This window comes from Humulus lupulus, chromosome 3, assembly GCF_963169125.1.
Source record: "Humulus lupulus chromosome 3, drHumLupu1.1, whole genome shotgun sequence".
In the NCBI taxonomy this organism is placed as follows: Eukaryota; Viridiplantae; Streptophyta; class Magnoliopsida; order Rosales; family Cannabaceae; genus Humulus; species Humulus lupulus.
In genome coordinates, this window is record NC_084795.1 from 31163691 (window position 1) to 31176441 (window position 12751).

At 38.2% G+C, this 12751-nt stretch overlaps 1 protein-coding gene and 1 non-coding gene across 2 annotated transcripts; one reads left to right on the top strand and one right to left on the bottom strand.

The window, feature by feature from the left end:
- Positions 1 to 1762: 1762 nt before the first annotated feature.
- Positions 1763 to 5139, bottom strand: LOC133823859 (uncharacterized). The gene is made up of 3 exons (XM_062256708.1): positions 5006 to 5139; positions 2328 to 3956; positions 1763 to 2168 (listed from the first exon to the last, which is right to left on the bottom strand). The coding sequence occupies exons 1-3, from the start codon at positions 5137 to 5139 to the stop codon at positions 1763 to 1765; spliced, it is 2169 nt and encodes a 722-aa protein (XP_062112692.1).
- On the top strand, positions 3288 to 3394 carry LOC133827704 (small nucleolar RNA R71). The gene has a single exon (XR_009890355.1). It is a non-coding gene; the product is annotated as a small nucleolar RNA R71 (small nucleolar RNA).
- Positions 5140 to 12751: the final 7612 nt, after the last annotated feature.

Consider the following 12751-nt stretch of genomic DNA (forward strand, 5'->3'; position numbering starts at 1 on the left):
TAGTTTTTCTTTTATGTTTTATTTACCAGATTCAACAAGTGAAGTGCAAAAGAAAATCTGATTTGGAAGGCTTTGGTGTGCTGACATTTGGAAGATCATGAATTCCTACTTTTACTTTTGAATATGCAACTATTTAAGACTATTTTGTTGACTGTTGTGAGAATGTTTTGTTTATGTTAATTAGGCAGTGTTGAATATCTTAAGACTTTTAGATTATTTTTTAGATAATCTTGAATGTATTTTGACACAATTATTTGGTTATATGTATTATGAACCATATAATTGGTACTCAAAAATATAATTGTGCAATGTTAAGGGTGTCTTAAGTATATTAAATGAAGTGGGTTTGAATTAAAGCAATAAAAATAATTATAATGTACATGTTTATATAATAATAATTCAAGCTTATTCAAATATTATAATAACACAAAAAATGTGTTATTGTATGTTTTACAATAACACTGGTTTATAAGCATAAAATTATGTTTTGCAAACTATTTTCTATAATGCAGAAAGTGTGTTATTATAAAGTGTATCATAACACTACTTTATAAGTACCAAAAAAGTGTTATATAATCTATTTATAAATAGCATAATGAAATACTTATCTAACTATTAAAATAACACAACAAAAGTGTTATCGTAGGCTATACCATAACACATATCTATAACTATGGAAAAGTGTTATGCAAAGTGCTCCGACCTACTATAACACTGCTTTCCTTAACACATCAAAAAGTGTTATGGTATATATTTGATAATACTTTTTCAGTCTTATTGAAAGTATTTTTTCTTGTAGTGAATCAAATATATTTTTCTCGAATTATATTACAAGTCATTCACGTATTCTCATCGGCTAATCATTGTTATCTTGATTCAACAGACTCTCTAGATACCCTAACACACAAAACCAAACACAATTTAACAAAACACCAAACTAAACAGAAACTTGACTCAACTAACCTGATATAAATAACTAAAATAAAACCACCTTTCCCAAACTTAACAAAAACATTGTCCTCAATGTTTAAATAAAAGCTAAGGAAAGGAAACTTACCTGACTCGACTCACGATGAAGGACCTGCCTCGTCATCCCCCTCAGGTGGAGGATACCCAAAGTTGGGTGGTTGTGGATATGGTGGAAATCCACTAGTGTCAATACCAAAATGAGTGGTGAAGGCTTGGTTGTAGGCATATTGGTTCTGCGCTTTTTTTTCGATTTTTTTTTCGATTTTTTTTTCATCATTTTCTATTTTTTCATGTATTTCACGATTCCAGAATCAACAATATTTACAAGAAAATTAAAAATAAACAAAAACTAACTAAAAAAATAAAAATTGTCTCAACTAAAATAGCATAAAAACTTAATGAACTTGGGATGCCTCCCAATGGCGCTTTATTTAACGTCTCCAGCTGGACGCTCACTTTCTTCATTAAACTTCAACTCGGGTCAAGTCCACCCCGCTCATCCTTTAGAGCCATAGTGTCATAAGCAAAAACTCATCTTTTGACGTTGCTAATTGTTGGAGCCTTCCACCGCTCGTGTAACCTTCGAGCCTTTCCACTATAGAATTGTTTCAAACAATTACAAACTGCTCGACTACCAATTTTAGCATTGGTTTTTCTCTTGGTGGTTTCCAAATTACTACCACCACTACATAGCACATCCACTCTACAGCAAGTTGGAATATCAGTTGCTGCAAAAACATTAAATGTTACCTCTTCATTTTGCACTCGCAGCTTCAACTCCCCCTTTTGTACATCAATTAGTGCTCTCCCTGTGGCTAAGAATGGTCTTCCCAAAATAATGGGAAATGGTTGCATCTTCCTCCATATCTAGAACAATGAAATCCGCTGGAAAAATAAACTTGTCTACCTTGACTAGCACATCTTCAATAACTCCCCTTGGGTGCTTGATTGATCGATCCGCGAGCTGAAGAGTAAAAATAGTAGTAGGCTTTGCCTCACCAAGACCAAGCTTCCAAAAAACAGATAGAGGCATGAGATTGATACTTGTTCCAAGATTACAAAGAGCATGTTTGCATTCAAATTTCCCTATAGTACAAGGGATAGTAAAACTCCTCGGATCTTGAAGCTTTTGTGCAAGCTTCCTTTGGAGAATTGCACTGTACTCCTCAGTAAGTGCCACTGTCTCAAAGTCTTCCAACCTTCATTTCTTTGATAAAATCTCTTTCATGAATTTCACATAACTCGGCATTTGCTCCAAAGCCTCAACAAATGGGATGTTAATGTGAAGCTTTTTAAACACCTCAAGAAACTTTGAGAATTGTTTGTCAAGAGAATTCTTCTGGAGTCATTGTGGATACGGGATTTTGACATTAGAATCAACAACTACTGGTTGAATCTTCTCTTTGGTTGCAAGGCCTTCAGTAACCTTTTCCTCCACATGGGGCTCAACTTTCTCACAACTCTCCTCTTCTTCTGCCTTTTTTTTAGTCCCTTTTAGAGAAGGACCCTCAATTTCTTTCCCGCTCCTCAAAGTGATAGCTTGACACTGCTCCTTAGGATTTACCACAATATTGCTAGGCAAATTCCCTTGAGGCCTAGTATTCAACATATTGGCTAGCTGCCCCATTTGCATTTCCAAATTTCTGATGGAGGATCTAGTCTCAGTCATAAACTGAGTTTGAGTGTTGGTGAGAGTCAATAGGGCAGCCTGCAATTCACTAGGCTGTTCTGTAGTAGCTGGTGGCCTAGGTTGTTGAGAGGTTGACGCTTGTGGTGGAGCTTGAGTCATAGGCCGTTGATACTGTGGTTGAAACGGTTGTTGTTGGTCCTGATTATTTCTCCAAGAAAAGTTAGGATGGTTTCTCCACCCCGGATTATGCGAGTTAGAGTAGGGGTTGTTGTAGGGCCCCTGAAAATTACCCACTTCCTGGACTTGAGCTTGATCTAATGGGACATTGTTAGGATCTAAAACAACTTGGCACTGGTCAAAAGGATGAGGCCCCCCACACAATTCACACATTACTTGGGCTTGCACAACCTGGGCAGACATGGTATTTTGTTGCAACTGCTTAGTTAAAGACACAACTTGAGCAGTTAAGGCTATGATTGCATCTAGTTCATGAACCCCTGTAACCTTTTTATTACTGCATGATCGTTCACTTGGCCATTGGTAATTATTAGTGGCCATTTCTTCTAAGAGTTCATTAGCTTTATTAGCACTTTTGGTCATAAACGCTTCTCCTGCTGCTGCATCAATGATTGTGCGAGTGGTACCGCACAAACCATTGTAAAAGTTGTGGACCAACATCCACTTCTCAATACCGTGGTGAGGACATTTTTTGATCAAGTCCTTGAACCTCTCCCAAGCATCATACAAAGATTCTCCCTCAATTTGAGAGAAGTTATTGATCTCCCCTCTCAGTTTAGCAGCCTTGGCAGGTGGAAAGAACTTCGCTAAGATCTTTTGAGCTAGAGCATCCCAAGTGGTTATAGTATTGGCCTCAAGTGAATTCAACCAACTTTTCGCTCGCTCCCTTAGTGAGAATGGGAACAAACGAAATCTAATGGCATCATCACTCACCCTATTCATCTTGAAAGTGGCACACAACTCCATGAAATTGGCTATGTGCATATTGGGGTCTTCAGTGGGGAGGCCACCAAATTGAACTGCAGTTTGGACCATCGGCAAGATAGCAGGCTTGATCTCAAAATTGTTTGCCTCTATTGCTGGTGGACGGATGCATGAGTGTACCCCTGTGACAATAGGGAGTACATAGTCCCGTAGAGGTCTTTGACCAGCAGGATTATGATTTTGTGGTGCTCCCCCGCTCATGTTTTCCACACTGTTGTTATTAATATCTGCTGTAACAACAATGGAACTTTCAACCCTCTTGTTTCTTCTGTTTCGCTTGCACTCTTTCTCGATCTCAAGATTAATTGGAACTGGACTGTCAACTCCCCTTCTACTGCGCATATAAGGAAAGTACCTGAGATAGAGAACAACCACAGCCAAACAAATTATAAATTATTTAAAAGACAGCCAAATTAGAAATAAAATTAACTATTTTAATATTGATAATTTTTCAGTCCCTGGCAACGGCGCCAAAAACTTGTTGCGGATTTTATAACTATGCAAGTATACGTAATCGCAATTTGTAATAAATCTCGATAAGAACGTGTATCGTCCCACGAAGACTGATTTATCAATTACCAAATAATTAATTTCTAGTTTCTATTTGGCTAATGAACACTGGATTTGTGAAATTTGAAAACAAGAAAACATAAATAAATAAAAATTGCATAAATCAAATAATAACAAAAACACAAGGATTAAATTCACTATGAAACAATTAGGAATCCTAATCTTCTCTACTATTAACTCTATTATTCTTTAATGCAATTACTATTGAAACTCTTCTCACTGAAATGATAGGCATGCAAAAGTGTTAACTATTCGAGTTAAGAAATACAAAACTCGACCTAATGTGAATTCCCTATATTTCTATGGTCAATTCAAACAATAGGAAGTAATGAATACAGCCCTAAATCACATAAACCAATTTGATACTCTCGTTCTAAATTGAAATCTATGTCTATTCAATTTTAGCATATTTAAATCTCACTTTTCAGATTTTGATTCAAATTTATAAATCGTATGTAAAAGGTACGCAGTCAATCACATACACAATAAACACAAATTGAATAGATTTCAGATGAAGAAGAAATAAATACATGCATTAAATCATAATAGAGTTTCAAGAGAGTCAATTGAAAACCTAAACAGAATTTAGTTCATGTTCATCACTAAGAAATCCATAAACATGAAATTAACATAAACTAAAAATAAAAAGAGAAGAAAAGAACTCTAAATGATATATCCAATCTTCATCCCAAAGCACTCCTAAGCCTCTTCTCCTAGTCTAGGTCTGCAAAAAGTGCCTCATTTCCTCTCCTTAATCGTGATTTAAACCTAATTAGCATTTTTTTAAACATGAAAAGACCAAAACACCCTTCATTAAAAATCTGCGTTTTTCACATTTCTAGACATATCCTGCGGTCGCAGGAATGCTCTAGAAATGCCAAAACTTTTCTGGAATTGCGGCCGCAAGACAGCTTTCCTGCGGTTGCAGAAAGTGCTCCGAAACACCGTTTTCCACCAATTTTTGTCATTTTTCCGGTTTTTTCACCATGTTTCCACACCTAAGTCACCTAAGCCTTTCGACGCCTGAAAACACACAAAACACAAGCGTAAAATAGAACAAAACAAAACTAAACACCTAATACTCTACCTAAAAAGACATAGATAAACGAGTCTAAAACTCGTTTATCATATGTTTTAGTAAACAATGGGTACCCATACCACATTTTATAATTTATTATTGTAATTTGCACAATATTTTGGAGTTAAGTTATGATTATTTCTTATGTATGTTTTCTTCAAAGTAGTGACTATGTCTATTAGTTTTAATGGTCCAAGGTCTTAGAAATAGTTGGGTCATTACAGTAGGTATCAGAGCAACGGTCCATTTGCATGAAGTTCTCCTTGATACACACGATCAAGCTCCAAATCTAACCGCCAATGTATGTGTTTACGTTTTAGTTATTATGTTTATGTGTTTAGCTAATGTTTTAGCCTTATGTTTTCAGTTAAGAATGGATGGAGCCTTGACCTATGAAGATATTCGAGTCATTAAGGCCTTTAAAAGAATTAAAGAACGAAGAAATACAGTAGGAGTGCTAGAAAGAATCACTCAGAGATTACTGTTATTCCACAATGAGATAGGTCACCTCCAAACAACTAAACAAATCATGATGAGAGCGACGGAGCAATATGTTTTAGTGATTAGACTTTTTAAAGATTTTCCTATTGTAATTGTAACGTTATGTTAAATATGGGAGACTATAGATGATGAAGATGAATTACCAATAGCTATGAGATATTCTTTTCTCATACTTAGGTTTACCTCTAAGATGGAATTCTAATTTACAAAAGAATAAAAAAATAGAATCTTTACGAATCTTCCTAGAGGAAATTTTGAGGCTCACGAAAATGATGATTATGAGGAGATAGATGATGATATGTTAGATGAAGGATCAGATGTAGAAGATCCCGATTTTTAGAATAGATTAGTTTCTTTATTTATTTTATTTGCTTTTATGATTGTATTTAATGAAAACCTTTTTTCCAAATAAATATTATTGTTATTTTGATGACATGTATGAGTTTAATTTTTTTTACAATCATAATAAATAATGACCAAGTTCGATGATGGTGGATACAAATCAATGAATCAAGTTCTATATTGAGAGTTAGGGGGCCATAATAGTGTGAACGATTTTACTAATCCCAACCCTCCCTCAATATGGTTAACTTTGGAACAACGACGAGTTTTGAGCCTGAGAATTAAGTCATATAAGATGACTAGAAACACACTTAGAAAATAATAAAGATGGCTTATTTTTCTAAGTATAGCAACACACCCTAATTATAAAGAAGGCTTACATAATTTTTCATAAGAAGTCATAATTAATAGGTCCGAGTTATGTTTGCTTAGATTAAGTTTTTGCCTTAGAGTCGATTAGGGTAAGTTCTAACATGTTTTTCTTGACTGTTAGAACTCCGCTGAAGATGTCGCTCAGAAGGTCTGTACGCACCAATGCCAATGCCTCCAACGCTGCTCCTGAGAGCAATGAAGCCCCTCCAGTTCGCAGAAGGGGAGTGTGTGCTACTGCTAACCAAAATGCACCGCCGCTGCCGGTTGACAACACCACAGAAATTGCCAGGCTACGACAGCAAGTTGAGGAATTATTCCAGCAACAACGACTTCAGGCTCAGACTCAGACTCAGCCTCCGCCTCAGCCGCAACCGCAGCCTCAGCAAATGGCTCCAGCACCCCATCAAGTAGGTTCTTATGGGGGATGGCCAATGGCAAACTATGCGCCATACCCAGCTTAGCACATGGAGCCAATATATGAGCAATTTCGTAAGCAACACACTCAGAACTTTGAAGGGACAACAGACCCCTTCGAGGCAGAAAATGGCTCAGAAATGTAGAGCCGATCCTAGCGCACATGAATCTCGGCAACGCGGACCGCATATCCTGTGTTTCGTCTCTGCTCAAGAAGGATGCTAGAATATGGTGGGACTTAGTTCAGCAGACTCACGATGTCACCACCATGACTTGGACCAAATTTGTGGAGCTGTTCCACAAAAAGTACTATAACTCAACTATCATCGCTACAAAAGTCGAGGAGCTCGCTGGTCTGAAGCAAGGGAACTTATCAGTAGCAGAGTATGCTTGGCAATTTGACTAACTAGCCAAATTTGCACCAGAGATGGTTCCAACTGACTTTCTGAGGGTTACCAAGTTCGTCAGAGGACTTAGACCAAAGATTGAGTTAGGGGTTAACCTAGTAAACCCAGGAAATTCTACTCATGTCGATATTCTAGAAACGACTATAGAAGTAGAAAGGCTTCAGGCGAATGTTAGTAAAGAGGAGGCCAGTAAGCCTGAGCCTAAACAGAAAAGTCAACCTCAGAATGGTCGAAACAACAACCATCAGTCCAGCAACAATAATGGTCAGAAGAGATGGCATCCTGACAATAAGCAGTCCGATAACGATAAAAGGACACAGACAAACAATGAAGGTAATAGGTCGGGTTATGTAGAATACCTGCAATGCGCTAAGTGCCAAAAGAAAAATCCTGGTGAATGCCGTGCGAATACCAAGGGATGCTACAATTGTGGTTAGGAAGGACACCGGAAGAGAGAATGTCCCCAGCTCAAGACAGAGGAGAAAATGGACAACAAGATGGTTCCTGCCAGGGTCTTTGCCTTAACCCAAAGAGAAGTTGACGCTAGCAATAAAGTGGTCACTGGTTAGATTCCTATCCTCAATAATGTATGTTTTGTATTATTTGATTTGGGAGCCATTCACTCGTATATCTCATTAGGAATGATAGAAAAATTAGACAAACCTCGTGAAAGATTTAGAACTAGGTTTGTAACAAAATTTCCTTCGGGTGAAATAGTCCTATCATCACGAATAGTATGAGGCGTACCGATCGAAATTAAGGACATAGAACTAGAAGGAGACCTGATAGAATTGGAAATCAAAGACTTCGACGTGATACTAGGAATGGACTGGCTAGTAAGGCATGGCGCAACCATCAACTACAGACGAAAGCAAGTAATGTTCGAGACTTCTGACGGCTAGAGACTATGCTTTATGGGAAAGGTTTCAGGGCTACACACACCGCTTATTTCATCTCTCAAAGCTCAGAGGATGATAAAAAAAGGATGTCACACATTTTTAGCCAGCTCCATGGATGTGGTAAAGGAAACATCACTAAAGGTTGGAGATGTCCACATTGTAAAGGAATTTCCAGAAGTATTTCCTGACGACTTACCAGGATTGCCACCGACTTGGGAAATTGACTTCATAATCGAACTAGTACCGGGCACCAAGCCTATCTCCAAGGCACCATACCAGATGGCACCTACCAAACTCAATGAGTTAAAGATGCAGCTACAAGAACTCTTAGACTTGGGATTCATTCGACCGAGCCATTCGCCATGGGGAGCACTGGTTCTATTTGTGAAGAAGAATGACGGAAGTATGCAAATGTGCATAGATTACCACGAGCTGAATAAAGTGACGATTAAGAATAAGTACCCGCTACCCCAGATTGACGACTTGTTTGATCAACTTCGAGGAGCAACCGTGTTTTCAAAGATCGATCTACGGTCCGGGTATCATCAACTCAAGGTACGGGAAGAGGATATTCCTAAGACAGCTTTTAGAACTCGTTATGGGCATTACGAGTTTCTAGTTATGTCTTTTGGTCTTACCAACGCTCCAGCCGCATTCATGGATTTAATGAATAGGGTCTTCAAGGATTACTTGGACAAATTCGTCGTAGTGTTCATCGACGATATTTTGGTGTACTCAAAGGACGAAGATGAGCACGAGGAACATTTAAGATTGATCTTGTTGCGACTAAAAGAGCATCAGCTTTACGCCAAGTTCAAGAAGTGCGAATTTTGGCTTTCACAAGTAGCATTCCTAGGCCACATAGTATCCAAGGAAGGAGTTGCTATAGACCCAACTAAAGTAAAGGCTGTGAAGGATTGGCCAAGACCAAAGAATGCGTCCGAGGTAAGAAGTTTTCTGGGACTAGCAGGCTATTATCGGAGGTTTGTAGAGGGTTTTTCTAAGATAGCCATTGCGCTTACCAACCTAACCCGGAAACAGCAGAGATTCAACTGGACTAATAAATGTGAAGAGAGCTTCCATTTGCTTAAGGATAAGATGTGCTCAGCACCAGTACTTTGTGTACCGTCACCCAACAATAAGTTTATAGTCTACTGCGATGCGTCAAAGCAAGGGTTGGGTTGTGTATTGATGCAGAATGACAAGGTGATAGCCTACGCCTCAAGGCAGCTGAAGGAATACGAGCAACGCTATCCAACACACGATATGGAGTTGGTAGCGGTGGTTTTTGCGTTGAAAATCTGGCGCCATTATCTGTATGGAGAATGATGTGAGATTTATACGAACCACAAATGCTTAAAGTATTTCTTCACGCAAAAGGAGCTCAACATGAGACGACACAGGTGGTTAGAATTAGTGAAGGATTATGACTGCGAAATCCTATACCACCCAGGAAAGGCAAACGTAGTTGCTGATGCGCTAAGTAGGAAGAGCTATGGAAGTCTAGCGGCATTAGCTAGATTAGAAAAGCCGCTACAGTAGGAGCTGATCAGTGTCGGAATAGAAGTAGTCATCGGTAAGCTGGCTAACTTGTCTATCCAGTCAAATCTGTTAAAAGAAATACGGATTGGGCAAGGGCGTGATGACACATTAGTAGTACATATGAATGCAATTAAAGAAGGCAAGGCCACAAATTTCTCAATATCAGGACAAGGGTTATTGAGATATAAGGATCGGGTATGCGTGCTGAATAATCAAGGGATTAAGATGAAGATTTTAAAAGAAGCACACAATACCCCATACTCAGTTCACCCAGGGTCGACCAAGATGGCTCACGACATTATGGCAATGTATTGGTGGCCAAGAATGAAGAAAGATATAGCGAAATATGTATCTAAATGTTTAGTATGCCAGCAAGTGAAAGCAGAACATCAGAGGCCTGCAGGCTTATTGCAACCACTTAGCATTCCAAAATGGAAATGGGATGATATAGCCATGGATTTCGTGACGGGTTTGACATGAACGAATAAACAGCACGACTCGGCTTGGGTAGTAATAGATAGATTAACCAAGTCAGCTCATTTCCTGCCTGTTAAGACTTCTTATACAGTAGATCAATACGCATACATTTATGTTCAAGAAATAGTAAGACTGCATGGAATTCCTAAGACAATAGTATCTGATAAGGGATCGGTGTTTACATCGAGATTTTGGGGAAGCTTGCAGCAAGCCATGGGTACCAAGTTAAGTCTTATTACGGCATTTCATCCTCAGACAGACAGTCAGTCCGAGCGTACCATATAGATTTTGGAAGATATGATGCGCGCTTGTGTACTTGATTTTGGAGGATCATGGAATAAGTATTTGTCGCTGATAGAATTTTCCTACAATGATAGCTACCAGTGAACAATCGGGATGGCACCCTACGAGCTACTTTATGGAAGGAGGTGACGATCACCGTTACATTAGGACGAGGTAGGAGAAAGGCAACTACTTGGACCTGAAGTTGTTAGAGAAGCTCAAGATGCAGTAGCGCTAATTAGAAAGTGTATGCTCGTTGCTCAGAGCCGTCAGAAAAGTTATGCGGATGCCAAGCGACGTGATGTGGAATTCAAAGTCGGAGATCAAGTCTTCTTAAAGATATCCCCTATGAAAGGTGTGAAGCGGTTTAGGAAGAAAGGCAAGCTTAGTCCCAGGTTTATAGGTCCTTTTGAAATATTTGACAAAATGGGAACAGTTGCATATAGATTAGCCCTGCCGCCAGCTCTAGTAGATAGCCATAATGTGTTTCACATCTCGATGTTGCATAGATATGTGTCAGACCCATCTCACGTCCTCAAGAATGATACGATATCACTCTAGAAAGACTTGAGTTACGAGGAACGACCGGTTAGCATCCTAGATAGTGGGATGAAGGAATTACGGTCTAAGAGTATTCTGATAGTCAAAGTCCTATGGAGTAATAGTTCTGAACAGGAGGCAACGTGGGAGTTGGAGGAGGACATGCAAGCTTGGTATCCAGAATTTTTTGGTAAGTAAATTTCGGGGACGAAATTCTTTGTAGTAGGGGAGAATTGTAGAGTCCCAGAATGTTTACTTAGCTAGCTAGATAGTTAGTAGTAGTTTGTAGTATTTTAGATTTCGTGGATTTTGGTTCAAACTGAGACTTAGTAGGACACTCGTAGCAATAGTTATGGATTTTATAAGTTCAGCCTATAGTTTAGAATATTAATTATAACATAAGGTTTGATTAATAGTTTTTGTCATAGAAATATTTTAATTATAACCTAAGGTTTAGATAGAATCATTACGAGCATGACACTTGTCATAATCATGTTTATTTATAGTTTAAATAAAAGAAAGTTCTAAAAACTTTAGAATCTTCTAGAACCATTAAGAACATGACACTTGTCACAATCTTGTTTATTTGAGGATTTAAGCATTTTAAATGGATAATTCAATAATAGAAGCTTTAGACCCTTCAAGAACTTGCTGGAATCACGTATTACTCAGCCAAACCTGATCAATAAACTCTAATTATCCTAAATTTGTGCAAAAACGCGTTTAAATTATCTACTTATGCCGACATATCGCAGCGTTAGAGGCAGTATATCGCAGCACGGGAGATACGGAAAACACGTTGACTTCGCACGAACGAAACCACGAACACTCGGGATATAGGGTCAGGCGATATATCGGCCCTAGGAGTGGTTTTTCGAACTCCGAGAAATCTGAGCTTAATTCATCCCTTAACCTCTTGACTTGCCTCTGAACGTTTTTGACCGAGTCTTAAGCATCTGTTGACCGAATATTCAAGTATTTTTCATTTAATATCCATTATTTTATTCAAGCCAAAAAGGAGATATTTTCATTCCTTGAACTCTATAAATAGGACCTAGTACCCAACCATTTCTCTCATTCTTTAAGTTGTGTTCAGAGCCTTCAAGCTGCTAGGATTTCTATAGAGTGATACACTTGGGTTTTGGGGATAAAAGCTTTATCATCTTAAGCTTTATAAACACTTGGGAAGTGAGATATAGTGCATTTTCAATATCGAGTGTAGATCGGTTCTAGTACGTCCAAAGGTATTCCTATTCTTAAGTTCAATTCTATATGGTTCTTTAGTTTTCTTTACTCAAATCCTAACTTGTTGTTTTCAATTCTTGGTTAGGTATTTAAGTTCTTTGAACTTAAGGTTTCTTCTCGGTAAGTTTCTTCTTTGATGGTTTAGTTTCCTTTTCATCTCCTTTCTTTAGAAACTCACCATTCTTATTGTTGGTTTTAGGAGTGTTCTAATCTCGCTCTTGTTCTCAAATATCCCGGTTTTGGTAAGGAAAATATGATAGATTTTATATGTTTATATGATATGTTATGCTTATGTTATGTTATGTTATGTTGCGTTTACATTATGTATAGTATGTTTATATTCCTTGGGCACATGACTTGTCTAGCTAGCAAGCCCCAATAATTTATGGGCATATGACTTGCTTGGCTAGCAAGCCCCACAAATCTATGGGCATATGACTTGCTTAGTTAACAAGCGCCAAGAGGTATGATGACCATTGTA